At 43.3% G+C, this 18,663-nt stretch overlaps 1 protein-coding gene across 2 annotated transcripts in view; it reads left to right on the top strand.

Moving 5' to 3' along the window:
• Positions 1 to 18,663, top strand: part of LOC105281003 (cytoplasmic polyadenylation element-binding protein 2) — a 169,635-nt gene that overhangs the window by 100,115 nt on the left and 50,857 nt on the right. For both annotated transcript variants that reach the window (XR_894220.3, XM_011341909.3), the window contains exon 3: positions 3,773 to 3,826. Coding sequence is in view for 1 of the 2 variants with exons in the window: in XM_011341909.3 (XP_011340211.1) it covers positions 3,773 to 3,826 (54 nt within the window). In the remaining variant the exon portion in view is untranslated. The remainder of the gene's footprint in view (positions 1 to 3,772; positions 3,827 to 18,663) is intronic.

Below are 18,663 nucleotides of genomic sequence, written 5' to 3' on the forward strand. Positions count from 1 at the left end.
GTTTATGCGCGCACGTGCTGATCCGGTCGTCGATAATAGCGATCGATACGGGAATAGATGCACCGTGAAAGTAAAATTGATGCCGCAAATTGACGGCGGATAATGTTATTGCCGGCACGTAGACGGCAGGATCTCTTCTTCTTCTTCTTCGGCGGTGAATCAACCTTTAAAGAGCCAGCCGCAGACGCGACGCGGTTTCGCAAAATGTGAAAACGAAGCTTCCACACGTTCCGCGCTCTTTTACCTCTACCTCTTCGAACGTGCAATCGTTGACGGACGCTTTTATTAAGCGGCTCTCAATATTTATTGTCAATACGCGGATATTGGCAATACTTTGGATCGCCTATTGATAAATGCAATAGAAGCCAAGATGTTGTTCCTCAATCAAAGAGAAGTTCGATTACGTCAATTTACTACTTTATGTTTAAATATTTTTACTATAATATTATATTATATGTCATATATCATATTACATATTAAATACCTGTTTTTCCGTAAACTTTGCTGGAGACTGAAGAAATATGACTAAGAAGAAGAATTAAAATTTATTCAAGTGAACATACTCGCAGAGAAAATATATTGCTTGCCGTTTCGAAGGTAAAAATGTGCACATTTGTATAACGAGTCGTTTTTCTAGATGAAAAAAATGATTGCCAGATATTTCTGTCGAGATCTGTGTCTCCCCGAAAGTTCCATGCGGTGCACGCGACGTCGAATGGTATCGCGACTTTATTCACCATGCGTAAGTTCGTCGACCGGCCGCACGGAAAATGTTTTTGCGCTTGCGCTTGCTATTATTGTAACGGTGTAGAAAATTAGTCACGATGCCACGGCACTGCAGAAGAAAATATCGCCGAGCATGCACTCATGCAACCTGCCATAGTGCGACACGCAAATCCGAAGGCGGTCTTGGAATTCAAATTAAGATCGATTACGATGCCTCGCCCTCCCCCCTCGGCTGCAAATAATTAGCATTGGTAACATCGCGACAAGCGACGGATGCGTGTAGAATAGAATCGTCGATAGACATAATGGAGAATCTCGTCCTCGGAACATCTTTCGATTCGTTAGATGACGGTTTTCTTTCAAACTAAAGTGCAAAGACGCCCTATTAAATTCTAACGATATAAAGACACATGTGTCACCTGTCATATGCGTAACAAGGCTGCCTATCCGACAGATAGGTGACATCTACGTCGCCAGATCGTTTGAATAAACAGCACACTTTCTCATTTCACCGCTGAAGAAGGCCAGCACTTGAATGCGTGCGTGTATGCATTCGACGTATAAACTATTCATCAGACTAAATAGATCTCGGAACACAACAATGACTAACACTGCCTAAATTTTTCCACGGTTATTTCTCGCCGTGAATCCGAAAGATCGCGCGTCAAGCTATAAATCCGCTGGTTTCTCTCAAGGATTCTGTGAGAAAAATCGTCTGCGAATTCTCGAGTTCGCACCTTGATCTTCCACAGCATATCGATCTCGAAAAACGAAACGTACCGGAACTGTTTGAATCGATAAATTGGCTAACCGGTTTGTGAAACTGAGCCCCTGGCGCTCCCTTCAATTGAGCAATTACAGATACACTTCGAACACGATAATTGCAGAGAATTGTGAAAAACAGAAAGAGAGAGAGAGAGAGAGAGAGAAACGTTGCATACGATATTGCGTGACCAGATTCTCGAAGACAGTGGCATGCGTGGCATCATCTTTACCGTTGTTCTTATTTACCCTGATCGCGAGATGATTAGGATGGAAGGAATAACACGCAGATCACAAGTGAAGTATCCCAGACTGTTTCCCGCAATGTGCAAATCGCCGTTTATCCACGATTATATCCGTCATGATGGCGTAGATCATGATGCACGTATGAGACTCCCATGGAGAACGCGTTCCACGGATCATACTAATCTTATCACGGCTAGCTGCGCAAACAGAAGCTATAGCCGGTCTTGATCCGAAATTTCTGGCACTTCGGGTATCTTTAATACGTCACGTACGGCGACTTTATCGAACGCACCGACTGTCCGATTTTACGGGTTTCATAAAATCTCTGGGTAGCTCTGTAAGTTCCCTCCGGCGTCCGATATTTTGGTGTTTAATGTTTCCCAGTCTCCTGAAATCTCTCGCACTCGGCCACCAATCTGTCGTGGGACGCGTAAAATAGTAGCCGATACCACTGTCGTAATGTAATGAGCATCAGGACGTGTTCATTGGCTAATAAGAAGCCTCGAGGATGCCGCGAAGGCGTTTTTACGAGCTTCAAAAGTTCTCGGCTCGACGGTCTATTAGCATGTCTGAAAAAGTCATCGTACGGCTGCCTGATTCTACCTCAGGCGCCTCCGCAAACGAAACGAGCTCGCGCTAATTAACGCGAAAGTCGACGCCCGACATTGCGCCCTCACTTGGCATAAAGCGTAATAACGGGCAGATTTAAGAAATCGACGAGTATTGGCGCGATCAGGCAGAAAAGAGTAAGCGGAAGTGCATCGCCGCGCCGAAGAAAGCGGAAGGTCAGCGGAGGTGGAAATCGACGCCGCGCCGCGACGCGCGCGCGCGCTCCGACGTCCTAAATCACAATATTCTACAATATAGCACGCTCGCGCGAGTTGGGGTCCAACCGGTCCGACCGAGGGCCTTAAGTTCAAAGGTTATCTTATGTCATGGGAATATTCAACGAGGCGTACATATGTATATACCGTACCGATGTTAAGCTTGCGAACGCGTGTGTACGTGTGCGTAAAATGAATTCACACAACACTCGTTGAAACTGAAACACCTAACACCTAACCATGTATTTCTTGCAAAATTGTCGCTCGATTGTGTAAACTGAGCGCCAATTTTTAGATCATGTGCTGCTTTTTCCGAAATATTGAAGAATGAATAGTATATTTATCGTAAAGTTTTGAAACAAGAATTGCAAAACGGGAGTCTAATCAGTTTAGAGACATCGCAACTAGCTTTTGCTCGAGAATGAAGAATTGCAATGAAATTTTAGTTTAATTTTCGATAAATTTTAAGGTAGCCGCACGTGCGTCGGTCCACGGATTAATTACCGTACACCATACGTCGGCAATTAGAGCTCTGTTTATGACGCCATTACTTTGCAATCTGTAATAAAAAACGGAGCGCCATGTCATGTCGCGCGACACACGCATGAGTGTTTGTGTGCACGCGGGGGATTAATCAATCGATTACCGGTAGATTTTTATTTCTGATTGTTTTCTCTGTTACATATCTCGTTTTGCAGATGCATACATTTACGTTACAAGATGCAATTAGAATGATTGGTCTTTTTTCGTAATTATTAGTGATAGTCTATTTTGCAAATCTAGTCTAACGGAAGTGAATAAATTAGCATGTTGGGATCTTGATTGCGCAATGTCGACGATTCGCGTATACACATCAGTCTTAAAAATAAATTAAAACAGCTGCATCCTCCTAATGTAATTAATGTAATCAACCAGTCGCATAAAGGATCAAGAAAAGCAAATTAATTTCACTCTAGTTCGCGACCCTATATTTTCCCGTGATACTACTGCGAGTGTATTTTACACTAGAAATCAGGTAATCAGAATAATAATCCGCGGATTGAAAAATTGGAAGAACGAAGGAGGTGAATGAAGGCTTCGAGCTACGCGTATGGTCAATTTTTCTTCTAACGACTCTCGCAATTGCAATGGTTTGCCCCTTCCTATTTAACAGCCAGATATTAAAATAATAACGGATTTATTTCTCAACGGGCGATCCTCTGTTTCTGTTTCAGGATTTATCAACTGCAACACCGCCAACACGCTGCAGTCGCTCGCGCAGCTACATGGTAAGTGAAAACTAGTCGTTAATCCCTCCCCTACCCTGCAGCCTCCTTCGCATGGGTATATCTCGCGTTACGTTTATTGCCAGGAGATGATCGTCGAGGGAGGAGGACCTCGCCGTGACGCGGATTCAATTAAAATTTATAGTTATGTAATATCCCCCTCCGTGAGCAGGCGGTATGCGCGCCTTCCTGACACGGCGGCAATCGGGGAAACGCGGGGCCCTCCTCCGCAACGTTCACTTCCTCTTTCTTCATCGTAATGACCACCGGAGAGGGACTCGGCTGCGCAAACCTGTATTTTGCTCCCGAGTCGAGCCGGGCCGCAGCAAAAATCCTGTTTTTGATTTAGCGCAGCGCGCCGCCGTCGCGCCGTAAATTTTAACGACTCGCGCGCGCGAGTGAAGGGTTCATCGCGGCTTCTTGCTCTCGCGAGCCGAGCTAACAAGTTTAACGCGAGCGCGTTACATCCCGTTCGAGTAAATCGATAGATATATCGGCTCGTAAATCGTTATGTAAAACGCGAACCCGTCCGAAGCTTCTCTTCATTCGGCCGCTCGAATCGCTCGTGAGCATTTTCCATGTTCATTTTCCGCTGTCATCTCAAAAGTACACTGCTCGTTCCGTTTTAATAACACTCGTCAGTGAAGTCAAGTTTCTCAGAGTGGCAGCATGAATACTCGACGACACATTCTGCGAAAATACTTGAGGATGCTCATTGGAGCACCGAAAAATCGTTACCCTTTTCAAACATGTTCGAATTATCTGAGACAATCGCTTTGCTCTTATTCCCGCGAGGTTTCGCGAACAAGCGAGCGCGCGGAGCAAAACCTCTTGTTAAATGGACCGCGTCACTTGCACTCGCAAGGAGAGGGTTGATAAATATTATACATCGGGTACTTTAATTAAATCTCGCGCTGTGTGACGCGTGATCCGTGCTAGTTGTTCGCACGCTCGCTCGCTTATTCGTTCATCTCGTTGATTCTTCTTAGAGAGAGCACACTGGGCTTCGATCGTAAAGATGTCCGGGTGCAATTTCTCCTTGTGGTGTTTGTCATTAACGCCACAAAGGCTTACTAGGAAAGCGGCCGCGCGCTTGCGAGTGCAAGAAAAGGACAGATTTATTTTCGTAACGACGCGAATCCAAAAGTAGCCGTCGCGTCAGCAGCGTTTCGAATTTCATTCTTCCCCTCCTCCTCTCAAGGGGGAGAATACTTTCCTGAGCGCCAGTCTCAGACCCGTGCAAAACTTCGCGTGCGTGCACGCAGCAGAACAGTCGTAACGTGCGACTCTTATCTTTATTTTGGCCGTGATTGAGATTCTTTATACCCCCGAACGGTACGGTCTCCCGAAAAAATTCCACATCTCCACTGTCGACTCGAGGTGATTAACGAGCCACAAAACTGGCAGATATGAGGAGATCTCCAAAGTGAGAATTCCTCGATACCGTATAATCTTACCTACCGCCGAACACATAATCGTAAAAAAAGTTTTAAAATTCGACGATAACAATTCCAAAGGGGAAGGTTCAAGAGTCTTTCTCGTGATATATACACGTATTCCGATGGATATCGAAGAGTTCATATTCGAGTACTTTTCTCGAGTGCGCTGTTACATATCACACAACGGAATAAGTCATAAATGGTTGCTGGTATTCCTTCACGAGTCACTGGAACCAGAACTTATTTGGTATGCAGCGCAACGATGTTTACGTCTTTTTTTATAGCTCATTACCGGTGCATCAGTGCGCGCAGCACGTATCCGGGAAATCTTGTCCCCTAAGGTCGAAATTAATAGGCTGCTCGGCTGTTTGACGGACGTTGACATTATACGCCAGCGCAAACGAACGGGAGAAGAAAAAAAAGAATACGCACTCGGTATCTCGGTCAGAGACTTTTCACCCGACACGAGACGAACGTGACGGACTAATTAACTCGTCCGATGCACCACGGGGGCTGAAATGACCCTGTATTTGCACACACACATATATACATGCACGCACATGTGGCGCATAATTTGCTTACTACGCATGCGACTCCGCCGACGTTGACTGAATGAGGCTCTAATTGTATTCTATATCGACTATCCGCCGCGGAATAGATTTAAATATATTTCATCAAGTTTCATGAAATTTCATTAAATTCGTGCGTACTACGTGCGAGTGGTACCGAGCGCGAATAAGCCTGCACGGGTTTTCCTGCTGAGAAGTGACTTCGTGAATTCGTGTTTTCGACTTAATTCATATTTCGACTATTTTACACTCAAGTTCCCGTTAAAATGCTAGTAATAGAATAACAAAATAATACAAATATTCTTTACGCACATGTCACGTTCCAAAAATATATTTTTAATTGACTCTTGTGTGTGCAAAGTCAGAATCCAGCCGACTCTTGGGATTATAGTTTCGTCAAGCGTTGGTACACCAATTTTATTTCTTGCTCATTATCCTAATCAGTCGTACTACATTGATACTGCTCCATGTTTAGATTAGACATATAGCTGCGAACCATATAGCGACATTGTCAGAAAGGTAAACGTGTTTCAGTAAACGCGTTTTTCTTTCGCTTTGTCATCGTACGCATGTTCTCGTCCCGCGAAACAAGACCGCCGACTTGTCGCGACAATATGACACTTATCTTAATTCCCCGATGACGTTGATACACGTAGATGAGCAGCACGTGTACGTATCTTATGTTATACGCGTGAAAAAATATTCCCCATGCTGTAATATGCTTATTATATGCACGAGGCAGATAGAAAGAGAGAGAGAGTGAGAGAGAGAGAGAGTGAGAGAAAGATCATGTACACTACCGGTACACCATCACTTGCATGCATAATACAGTTACAAACGCGTGCATGGTAGGTCAACTCTTGTCTGATGTACATATATATACATATATAAAACATATATAAAGCGACTGCATTACCATATATATTGATCCATCCTGGAAAACGCGGCCGTAGAATCACTATCCGCCAGACGCTTGTCCCGCCGCTTTTCGACAGTGTCCTCCACATGGTTACACTCCTCGGATTTTTTCACGGTCTATGGAATCACCATGGTTTTCCCTATGTCACGGTTTTTTGACCTGACGCCGAGCAACGTACATGCATCTGGCGTCGCAACTTGGCTCGCTATCTTGCGCTATATCGGCAAGTTTTTCATATTACGGTACCGTACCTCGAGTACCGTAAGCGTTAAAAGTGCGATGCTCTTGCGACGCGGAACAGGTTGAAGATCATTAACTTTCATTCCGAATTTCCGTTGAGGTTAATAACGGCATGTTGGCGAAAACGCACTGCTCCGAAAAGTCTTTGAATTTTCCGTTTTTTCTGCGGAAACTTCATGTGTGAAACACGTGAGAGGAAACGCAGGAAAGAGAAACGCGATGAAGCAGAAACAGACAAGCTGGTGATCAAGCCTGTCCGATTAATTCATCGTGTCGTGAGCTTCTCGCAGGTAGCCTGCGATTTATATTTAATAAGATCAGATTGAAGCCTCGTTATCGCACGCTAATTGCCATCCCATCGATGCACGCGACGAACGTGTTCGCTACGGATCATCACTCGAGTGACGCGTGTTGTATTACGAGTATGCAATAAAACGCACTCCGAGATCAAATGAGTGAAACGTTAAAGTATCACGCGACTCGAGCGGAATCTTCCTTCTCGTAGGTGCACACGTTCGGCAGAAAGAATTTCGCTGACCGTGCCTGACATCGCAGGTTTCGCAGGTGCAGCGCGAATTCCTGTCGCGGCAAGTAGTTGCGTAATTCGTGATCCGCATCCGGTTCTAAGGTGAACCTTACGTTACGTCGAGAAGCGCACGGGATAAACGCGGTTTATCCTTTCTTTTTTTCTTTTTTTTCTGCAAAAGTTTAGCAAAAAGATATTTCTCGGGATGAAGTGGCAGTTATTGAAAATTATTGCGACGTATATTGCGCAAGAACGTCACGACGGAAAATGTCTGCTCGCAAACATGATTGGTAATATGGGGGAAATCCCGAGTATCACGATATTGTGTGAGCGTATATATGTATGCTTGTGTGAGAATAATGCTTGATGCAATATGTAATCGTAATAAAAACGATTGGGTTCTACGTCGCTGTTACACGTTTATGTTAATCATTCTTTATACTGGCTCACATGAATTTCAATCTAAGCAGTTTTGATTATTAATGCACGCTCATAAACTTTATACATGCGTCATTGCAGCATTTCACATATGTTTGTGCAGATTTATGCAATTGAATCTCGGTATTCTGAAATCATCTCTAAATATTAAATAGAAAATTAATAGAATGTTTTTGAATGTTTCTTCTCAAGATTAATCGCGAAATTATTTCTAATATTAATACCGAAATCAACAAAGGTTCTTCAATCGATTTTGCATCGGTTCTTACTTAGAAAGAAAAATTTATGGAAGAGTTTTTTTATTCTATTGAAATTTCGAATAGAAACGACACCTGGATTCCAATATTTTCTACAGACAAACAAATGCAAATATTGGATTGAGAGTACATTCCGCCGATCGACTATCGCAACATACAAACGGAGATACGGGCGCTATCGATTCCGTTCGTGTACCGGAGAGAGAGCACTCGAGAATTTTCTATCGGTGATTCCCGGCGGTGTCGTTCTTCTTGCATGGCTTGAAATTACAGGGGTATGCATGGAGAACCACACGCGTGACAGACATGCACGAGGTCCCCTGGTGATGGGATGACAATTGTTTGTACACACACGCTCTTACAACGTGAAACGTAATGTGCATGTATGAAATATTTCGTAATTAGTAGTAGCGGAGCTTTTCGGTCAACCTGCATTTTAACATTCGCGTTGGAACACGGTGACACGAGAATCGCCTCGTGGCGACCGCACTTTTCCACTCTCGTAGACTTTGATGAGGCAATTTGTAGCTGAGGAGACGTGCGATGAATTTGATATACGTATCTTCTGCCTTATTAACGGGGAAAAGTATTTTATCTCATGGCCGTATCGACTTTTCACGGATCGCAGAGGTGCGGCACTGTCCGAATGTCGTGGCTCTCTCTTCTGTCGTATCTGACATTTATCTGCACGTGTGCACAGCTTTATGTCTGCTGCACTTTCGAAGAATCGACGCGTATTTCAAAAGAACAGTCGTTAGTCCTCACAATGGCAATCGCGGGTAATTAACTTCCTGACTGAACTCGCTGTTGCCGCGACTGCTACGCGGAACGCGACTATAACATTGTGCAAGAATCTGCTTTTGTGCTTTCAACGAAACATCAGCGGAAACATTCCCCTAGCGTTTTGGTACATGCGGAAATTATAAATTTACATTATAGATTGCAGTAATCCTCGAAATACACACCTGCACACTGCGGTGGTTTCGTAATCAGGAAATATGTCATTTCTATAGAAACATAATTTTAGCGAATGTTATTTTTCATATTCTTTGTAAAAATTACAACTTAATTAAACGATCACACGTAATTACAGAGAACTTACACGTCCAATCAATTTCTGTCTCCTACGATATCGAAGTTTATATTTCTATCGATGAATCAGCTTAATCATTGCCACGTTCTCAAGTCATGGGTTCTTCACAGCAGACTTTCGCGATTATGTTTCAGCGGACAAATCATTCCTGGCAGAATCAGAAATCGTACAGATCGTATTCAGTTAAACGGTCTGCCGGAAAGGACTTTCGTTAGTCATTCTTCGCTTTATATATTCATTCTTCCCGGACGCGCGACTTTTATCAGGCCTGCAAATCCTCATCAGAATTACAGTGACCGGAGACGTACCGCTTCCTGGAGGAGACTTTTACGACTCGCCAAGTTATCCCCGGGAGGTTTGAGTTTCTCGACGAGGAAGGCATGGGCATGTTTTCGCAACGACTGCATAACTACCGGTGGAATGTTACGCGCGCATCCCGATTGCCGTGAGGGCAAATCGGCGCGAACGAGATGGCACACGCTTGCTAACAATCCGCGAAGCAGGAGCCTTTGACCTTTGCCGAGGCGTAAACCCGTAAATCACATTATGCGAGTGAGCTAAATCACGCCTACGTGTCCGCGTGGTAGTCGGAGAACCATGGAGGATTGAGCGGTTCCTCCTGATCGTCGTCCGATAATGATGTTCGCACCACGCGAAAACATTTTATCCGTTATGACACGGACTTTTCTTTTTATTATCTCGCGCATTTATCGGTGCCGAGAGGCCAATGTGCGGTATATTGCGGTTATTATCTACCCGCGCGCTTATTATTCCAAGAGGGAAGCGACGCGACGAATGCGTGTGTTTATGGCGTTTCTCGTGATTACCGGCTTTCCAATTTCCCGTTGATCACCATCCAGTAATTCGTCAATGATAATCGTGCACGTGCAGCATCATCAATGACAACTTTACGCGCTTCGCTTTTTATTATTATTCTTCAACATCTCAGCGCGGTTATATTACATTTATTACTTCTCCTAACACCTTTTGATATAAAATCTTCTCGTCGAGATACACGAGGTAATATATTTAAGAGGCGCATTACCCTCTCGGAATACGTATACACGCATATATCTCACTGCGCGTATATCTCTGTAAATCCCTCCTGTGTGAGGTAAAAGGTATGAAGGTACGCCAAGTCACCATTCCCTCCGTCCTCCGCTGTTTCTGACCCGAAAATAGAGGGTGGTGCCGTAATCGCGCGGATACGCCGATCATCTTCCTGTTCCACATCCGGCCGGGCTGCGACGGCCTCTTTGCGTCGCGAGGGGAAGCCGATAGATATGCATGGAGCATGGAGCGTAGGGTTGCTCCGGGTTATAGCCGAGCTCTGAGTTGTGGACATTGCATATTCAGCGGATGCAGATTCCGGGACGCGCGGACCGCAGCCGGCGAAACAATACATTAATTAGCCGGCCTTTTGCAGAGCAAAGGGCTCCTCTCTCGCAACCACGCGCATCGGGGGATCCCGGGGGGAGTATCCTTCTGCACGGTTTTAGGCGGGTCGCCACTCCCGTATAACTTCCTCCACGTCGTGGTCGCGGCGTCCTCTCTGCGACCATAAATCCGGGCGACGTTCAATATTTATGGGGGCTGCGGTGGCTCCGTTACTTTAATCTCTACTAGCCCGGCGGAATGCATCCCCATGACAGACGACTGCATCTGGATACCCGTGCCAGATATACGCCACCCCTACGGAGTACGAGTCCATGTGGTGGCGAAACTTTAAAGTCTCCACCACGCGCGCAAAGACACCGTTGCATCGTGTACGAATACTAAAAGAACCCGGAAACACCTAGCAGAATAGAAAAGTACTCCAACATGGGTCGTTTTAAATAATTCCGATCCTCCAGCTCCCCGCTGCACGTTTGTTCAAATATTTTCAAACATCTAAACAGCTGGCATACCTTTTATCAGCCTTATCGAGTAATTAAATTTTACAATGCGCCAGGTCTTTAAATAATAATGTAAATAGAAACTATAATTTTGTGTGCGTTAAATAATACTATTAAATATCAAAATAATAATATTAAACGATCATTTGCGAGGACGTTTTATATACGTGACGCAACATTTCGCGCATTACGTACGATCGTTATTTCGAAAAGAGCTCGCGTTTTGTTCGCGTATCGCTTCGCAACGGGCGTATTGCATCCAATGGCCGGAAAGATATCGTGATCCGGTAATTCGAGAAGCAGCCATGCGTTATACTTCCCCGTTTCAGTTACTCTTGGAAAATCTTGCGTAGGTCGAGATTCGCGTTTGACGCTGCACACCTTTCAACGCTTGGACTGCGCGGTCAATTTCGAGCGTGAGTTCGCATCATGTTAACTAGCTAATAAATTAATTAATATTAAATAATATAAAGCAATTAATGTTATAAATAATTAATAAAATCATACCTGCTTGAGTTATTAAAACCATCCATATACGGGTGGCGGAATCCATGCGGAAACTATTGTGTCATCCATATATGGGTGACGTGATCCAAGTGTTGATATCATTTCTTCGCGGCATGCTAAATTGCGCTCGCAATGTTCAATCGTGATGCTCGTCGATCACGAGCAGAAAACGCGCGCGCCGCATTTGCGCTCGATTTCCACTCTCGAGGTGAGCTTCAACATGAGAGACGAGCTACCACGAGTAACACTTCATTATTCCGAGTGGAGTAATGAAAGTCTAACCGTAATGGCAAATTACAGTGCTTCATCGGCCTAATTAGAAGACCGACGAAGACCCGAAGTAAGAGCGCGATTCTTCGTTACAGCGTAACAGCAAAAGCTTCGAGCCAATTGATAAATTAGCATTCGCAGATTATTTAATTAAATCAGGATTTTATCAACCGTGATGCAGAATTATCTTGTAGATACTTTTTATATAAATATGATAAAATACATCGCCTATTTATTATTATATCTAGCGTAATAGGCTGCTTTTGATTACTTACACTTAACTCAATTAAAAATTTTAATTCATTCATGTTACATGTACAACAATTATAAACCAGATATTATTTATTTAGTGATATGTTTAATGATAATAACGCCCTTTGACTCTACGAGATAACTGCGTTAATTGGTGACTGCCGTAAATCTCGTTAGATGTGTCCGAAGGGGCACATAAACGTCAATTAAGCGGTTTAAGACAGGTTCCATTCCGAGCGAATTTCACGCTTATTAGTGTCACCAGATCTATCGGGGGATTTTACGTCTTCGATCAAGTCGATGGGCACTGTTGTGTGATGCAATCTGGCGAAGTCAAGGTGCAAAATTTCCCTTGTCCCACATTTCCCGCATCCTTCACAAAGTTTTTCGCAACCAGTGTGTCATTTCCTTACATATTAGACATTTATCTATTTATCTGAATTCAGCGCTGAACAACAGCTTAGAAAAATATCACAACGAATGATTTCTATATCTTAAATCTTTTCCTGTGATCATTTCTTGCTAACTCATGTTCTCCTGTTACAAAATTAATTTTTCGGACCAGAAATTGGACCAACCACGACGAAAAGTTTCGAAGGGCGATTCCTGGAATTACAAAAAAATTTTTGGAATCGGAGCAATTCCTGGAATCACAATTCTTGAAATTTATTCTCGTGCTACCTCTTTCCAACTCATGTTCTCTTGTTACTAAATTAATTTTTCTGGTCAGAAATCGGATCCGATTTCTGGTTTAAGTCTTTTATTTATTTTTTTTAATTCACCCTCTCACTGCCTTCGTACTGTTTGTCTATCAATTACAGGAATATTTTAATAATTTATTTTATTATAGCTTCTCTTTACGTACGTGCTTATCTCACTTTACACGTCAACTTAATACAAGTAATTAAAATTGTCTAAATTCCTGTCTCTGGTTAAAGTGTTTATAATTACGTGTAATGTTCCTCAAATATTTTTCCTTGCAACATTAGACACGTAATTGCATTAAAGTATGTTGAAATGACGCATTCGCAGAATCGATCGAGGTGTAAATCGCATCGGTACTTGGCGTTGAATTGCAATTGCTTAGTCCAAGCGAGACTTGCGCGATTCGGACGCTGTGTGTTAACTGACAGCTCTAGAAATCTAGAGATCGAGTTCCGAAAACGTTAACGCTGCAATACATCGCGTGAATAGCGTAGCGTGACGTGCCGCGGTTATTGTGGCCGAATAGTAGGGCAATGTAGTGGCGTCTATAAAATGAAGCATGTTCCGGATTTAACTTTGATAGACAAAACGTGAATGCCGTACATCATGCGTGCCTAACTTGAAGGAGGCTCGATTCCGGTCGAGCCCGATTTTCCAGAAAACGGTAATTGCTAAGTACAGCAGAAGTTAATTGGTGTTAGATTCGTGATCGCTCTCGTACTTAATTGGAGGTTCTTGTACGATCAAATTATATCACATTGGAAATATTACAGGTAAAAAGTTTTTCTAAAATTTTTATTGTGATCTTTCGAGTACATTTAGTTGTAAAATTTATTTCGGAAGCATACAACGATGAATAAATTGCAATCGATAAGTATATATTTTTTGAAATTATTTATTTTTTACAAGCAGCTGTATATAAAACTTTGAATATAAAGAGTCTACGAGTCCCATTTGTGTCTCTGATGAGTTTCACGTAATTCCCTTCAAACGATCAATAAGAACCTTTCGTCGTCTGTCGCATACATTATACGATTATAATCATGTTATTGGAAAGCAATTTAAGCATATCGGAATACAGACCGATGATTCTCCTAAAATATTCAAATTCAAAGGCTAGCTTATGGGGGAAGGAATAAAATTATAGGTTTCTCTTTCTTTCGGCGTCTCTCCATTTTTCTTCCTCTCTTAACCCGTTTCTTGAAGGACGGTAAAAGCGAACCTTCGGCCAATTAAAATCGACGATTATACCCGGCTTTATCATACCGCGACGCAATTAAAGGCAATTACCGCGCGTCCTATTCGTGTCACTGATCACGTGACACAATCTGCATCGTGAACTACTTTTACCGTACGAGAGAATAGATACTTTAGTGACGTGTGTGCCGTAATGCGCCTCGGGCACGCGTGTATGGAGAACAGATGCATGGACTCTGCTTCTGGGTTGTCTCCGGCTTCTCTCTTGTGTGCTAAAGAATGGTTCCTCGATACGATACCGTCGACCTTGATAACACTTGTGAAACGAGTCGTGTCTCCATGTCAAGACTAGTCTCCATGAATACGTATTCTCTCCTCGTGCACAGTTGAAATATCACGTTGACTGAAACGACATACCCGATTGAAAAGAAGCCTCTACACGATTACGCAAGATTACGCAGTAATATATAGCAGATTACACAAGATTACAAATCAAAGTTAAGAAGCAAGAGCAGTATGAGTTTCTTTGAAGACAATGCTGTCGTATTACGAAAACGTCTGCCGCGTTTGCTCGATGAACGATGAAAAGATTTTTCCACATTCGCGAAAAACGTGGAAAATCCACAGGAAACTAATGCTGGAACAATATTGCGCTAGCTTTACTTTCTGAACGTGGAAATTCTATTTATTCCGTTGATTTCATTCGTCGAAATCCTGTTTATAACATGAAATTCATCTGTGGCAATATCGCGTGGTCGTCATGTTATATAGCACAAAACGATACGACGATTTTCCACGCTGCGAATATTAACGCTCACGTGCATAGTTGTGTATGCACGCACATACACGAGGCATTAGGTATCATCGGATTAGGATCAAGTTTCCGACAGGAATTCCTCCTACAGGTCAGACGCAGCATGAAGCTGACATAATTTTCAGCTTAAGACGTCCTTTTGCGTTTGACACGTTTATGGACGGATAATCGAACGTGTACAACTGCTATGATTTCTCTCTCCGTCTATGTCTACCTAGCTGCGCTGCATTACTTTTATCGTTTCGACTAATATCGAAGGATGGTAAACGAGAAGTTAACCCGACACTCCGGTCATTCGATCGGTTCGGATGAAACACGCGGTAACGGTACGCCGCTCGAATCGCTCGTACATTCGCGCGGATCGAGGTAAGACGTATCCGCGATATTCGCAATCGCGAAGATAATGGAGCTCTTACGACACAGTCCGCTCGACAGGCGAATAACACATTTGTGGAGGTATTCGAGGTTTAATTGGTGTTTAATGCGATGCCTGCTGAAGGAAGCGCGTTCTCCTCACAGGCTTTTCTTGTTACTACATAATAAATTAAGTGCCGAAGTGACAGACTCGGAATGCGAAGAATGTATATTTTAGAAAGTAATGGGGAAGGAAAATTCGAAAAATTATCCTGTAGCTCATATGTAACCATTATCTTTGTCTGGAAATATTGGTACATTGATACCTGATAAATAAAACTAAATACTTGATAAATCCTTGATAAAATAGCTTTTAATTGTATTTTCATTATTTTTCGGTCCAAAAGAAGGTAACTGGATCGCTATCGTCATCTCATATCCGCTGAGGTATCGCGCAAAGGACACGTTATGCACGAAAGTCAGCGTTAGCTGGTCAGCTTTTAGCTAATAGCTATCATTCCACTCTGGTTAGTCGCGACTTTCTCGATTAGCTATAATTAAGGAGATGAGTGAAAGAGAAAGAGAGAGAGAGAGAAAAAAAAAGGATGGTCAGAACTGGAGAGAGGAATCAGTAAAGCAGACCAGTTTCCGAGATCTGCGCTTAACAAGTGGCAGAACGTGTCCGGTATTAAAAGCGACGACGACTTTCGCGTTCGCGAAGCGGCCTGTGCTCTTTAAGTCGCGAAGAGGAAGAAAAACGAAGAGGGAAATAAAATAAAATATTACGTCCAACGTAACGTTCTTCACTTACGCGGCGGCGCACCTGCAAAGTAAATCTCGCTTATCTTATCGAAGATACTTTCCACGTCGCGATCGCACACGCTCCGGGATCACGATTGCGCGTTCCCGCGCTGAAATGCTAACTACGAAAATGTCAACTGTGAATACCGAAAACCTCAGGCGTCGCACCACGTGTTAATGATTTACATTTCTGCCTCCGGTGTCCATCGAGCGAAAGCGACAACGGCAAACCTTGCGTCTCCATCAAGGCCAAATCGGCTCGAATTAATTGGCCATTTGTTCAATATTGGCTGCTCACATTTTTTTTAATTCGACTCTCGAGGGAAGTCGAGTTCCCATCGCTGGATTAGATAAATGACTTGGAAGTCCATGAGGAATATTCCTCCGTGGCTTCGAGGTCTCTTTATCTTTCAGTCTTCTTGCAAGCAAGGAGTGGCAGACGGATTCGCTCGATCGCTCGAGCGAAGATGCATCTCGAGCTCGGGCAAGGGTGAGTGAGGATGTGTTCGTAACCCCGGAGCGCCTCTCGGCTGAAATGTCGCGCCCCGCCCTCCCTCTTTCGCCCTTTATTCTCAGTGCAGCGGCTGCGGCCTCCGCGCACGCGACGTCCCGCGGTTTCGGTTGCACAAGACTTTTGAAAGGTCAAGAGTGCAACGCGCGCGCCGCGGATTCCCTTTCTTCGCTGTGCACGCAGGCGTGTGCATCCGCCTATTTTGTACTATCTGGAGCAGAAGTGAAGTGTGGAACGTGCAAATTTGAAAACAGGAATGTTTTTTTGAGAGGTCTGGATTTCCTTGTAATTTCTGTTTTCGAGCTTTTCTTAATTTTTTTCTCATAAGAATATTTATAATATTATTTTAGAGTAACTGTTTAAATGACTGCCTTTTTAATCAAGATATAAGGAAAAGCTGCTCCAAAGTAATTCCTTATACTCTCTAGCAATATTTTAATTTAAATAATTTTTTATATGAGATCGCAATGTACACGTTAATGTAATATGACATGATACTTCAAGCTCTGTTAGCTCAAGTTTGAGTTCACTCAAGCAGTTTACTCAGGATGGAAATATCAAGATGATAAGGATTACTTTAACGTCATCTTAGATGAACAATTTCTATAATCTTCGTCTCGCACGCACTGATAAGCGTACGTGAAAGTGAAACGCGAGACTGCGTTTCAGAAAACTGACTGACGACCCAAACGCAGTGGGAAAGCTACCCTCATCAGGACTCGTCTCGTCGGCAATGAAAGAGTTCGGGACACCGTTCGTTAGCTCGGTGGCAGTGTTGCAAACGCACGGGTCATCTTCTGCAGGAGAATCCTCCTCCAGGCGGAAGACTATTCTCGATAACGTACACCTGTCTTGTCGGCCGTCCGTCAAGCGGTTCGCGTTTACTGCTGTTTGTAAATCAAACTAGCGGACAGGCAATTAGCGGACCTCGCGAAAAATCGAGCTTGTCGTGGGAACGCTTTACGATCGCGCGACACAGAGGCCGAATAATAGAGTCTATGGTTCGCGACATCAAATCGCGTCATCATGACGATTAGGCGATTCAAGTGCTATCACCCTTCGGCTACGACGTATGATCAGGCGCGTTGTCATTAGAAATGATGAGCCAGATTTTTTCGCGTCGCACGTGCAGAAGAGATTGTCGCGTGTGCGGCACTTTAACTGTCCTATGAAGCTAGCGTACTAGAGGATCGTATGTATCAAAATGGTACCAAGTGTCTCGAGGAACTGCGGATTGATTGTTATCGCGACAAAATGTTAGTAATTATGACGAACTGTCTGTAAGAGCAATATCAATTCTGCAGAAAATTGCATTTTATGTGTAAACATATGTCGAAAATTGTATCATTGTTATTCCTTGATGATTGATTGATTACACCTGTGAAAGAAAACTATGTATTTTATTTTTAAATGTTCTCCTGCTTCTAATTAACTGTGCATCAGAAAAAATAGAAAATAAAATTCGATTACGATTAAGATCATCAAACTGTGTGAACAGAAGTGTGTCGAAGACATTTAAATAAATATTGATGGCATTGATCGTGCAAATTTGTAATTTTGTGCATCGGTAAGTACCATTCGTTTTATGATGCTTCTTTACGAAGGGAGTTTTCGATGGAACGGTTGAATCGAAGGATATTGTCAGCAGGAAGGGTGAGAAGGTTTTTAAGGACCGGCGAATGAAATTAGGTGGAAGAGAAAAAGGTCCTCCACTTCATCCATTTAGAATTGTTCGAGAATGCAAAGTGATATCGACTATGCAATGAAGTCACGTTGTCCGGACGGCCATTTTTTATTTTACATTATTTTCGAGTCTTTTAGCTCGTGCAGTTACATCTCGTTATAAATTTTGCTTCTCTGACGAGCGGTAAAAGGAGAAAAAATCTATTACTGTAGCGACGGGGAACGAATAGAAATGCGGAACGAATTGGATTTTAAATGAAAGGCTCGCTCACTAATTTACCACTCGTTTCAATTTACTCCACTGGCTTCCCTCAGTCAAATTCAGATGCGTTACCTTCATGACTCGTTGCGCCTTCCTCGTAGCAGCTTT

The sequence above is a fragment of the Ooceraea biroi genome, chromosome 5, assembly GCF_003672135.1.
Source record: "Ooceraea biroi isolate clonal line C1 chromosome 5, Obir_v5.4, whole genome shotgun sequence".
NCBI classification, from domain to species: domain Eukaryota; kingdom Metazoa; phylum Arthropoda; class Insecta; order Hymenoptera; family Formicidae; genus Ooceraea; species Ooceraea biroi.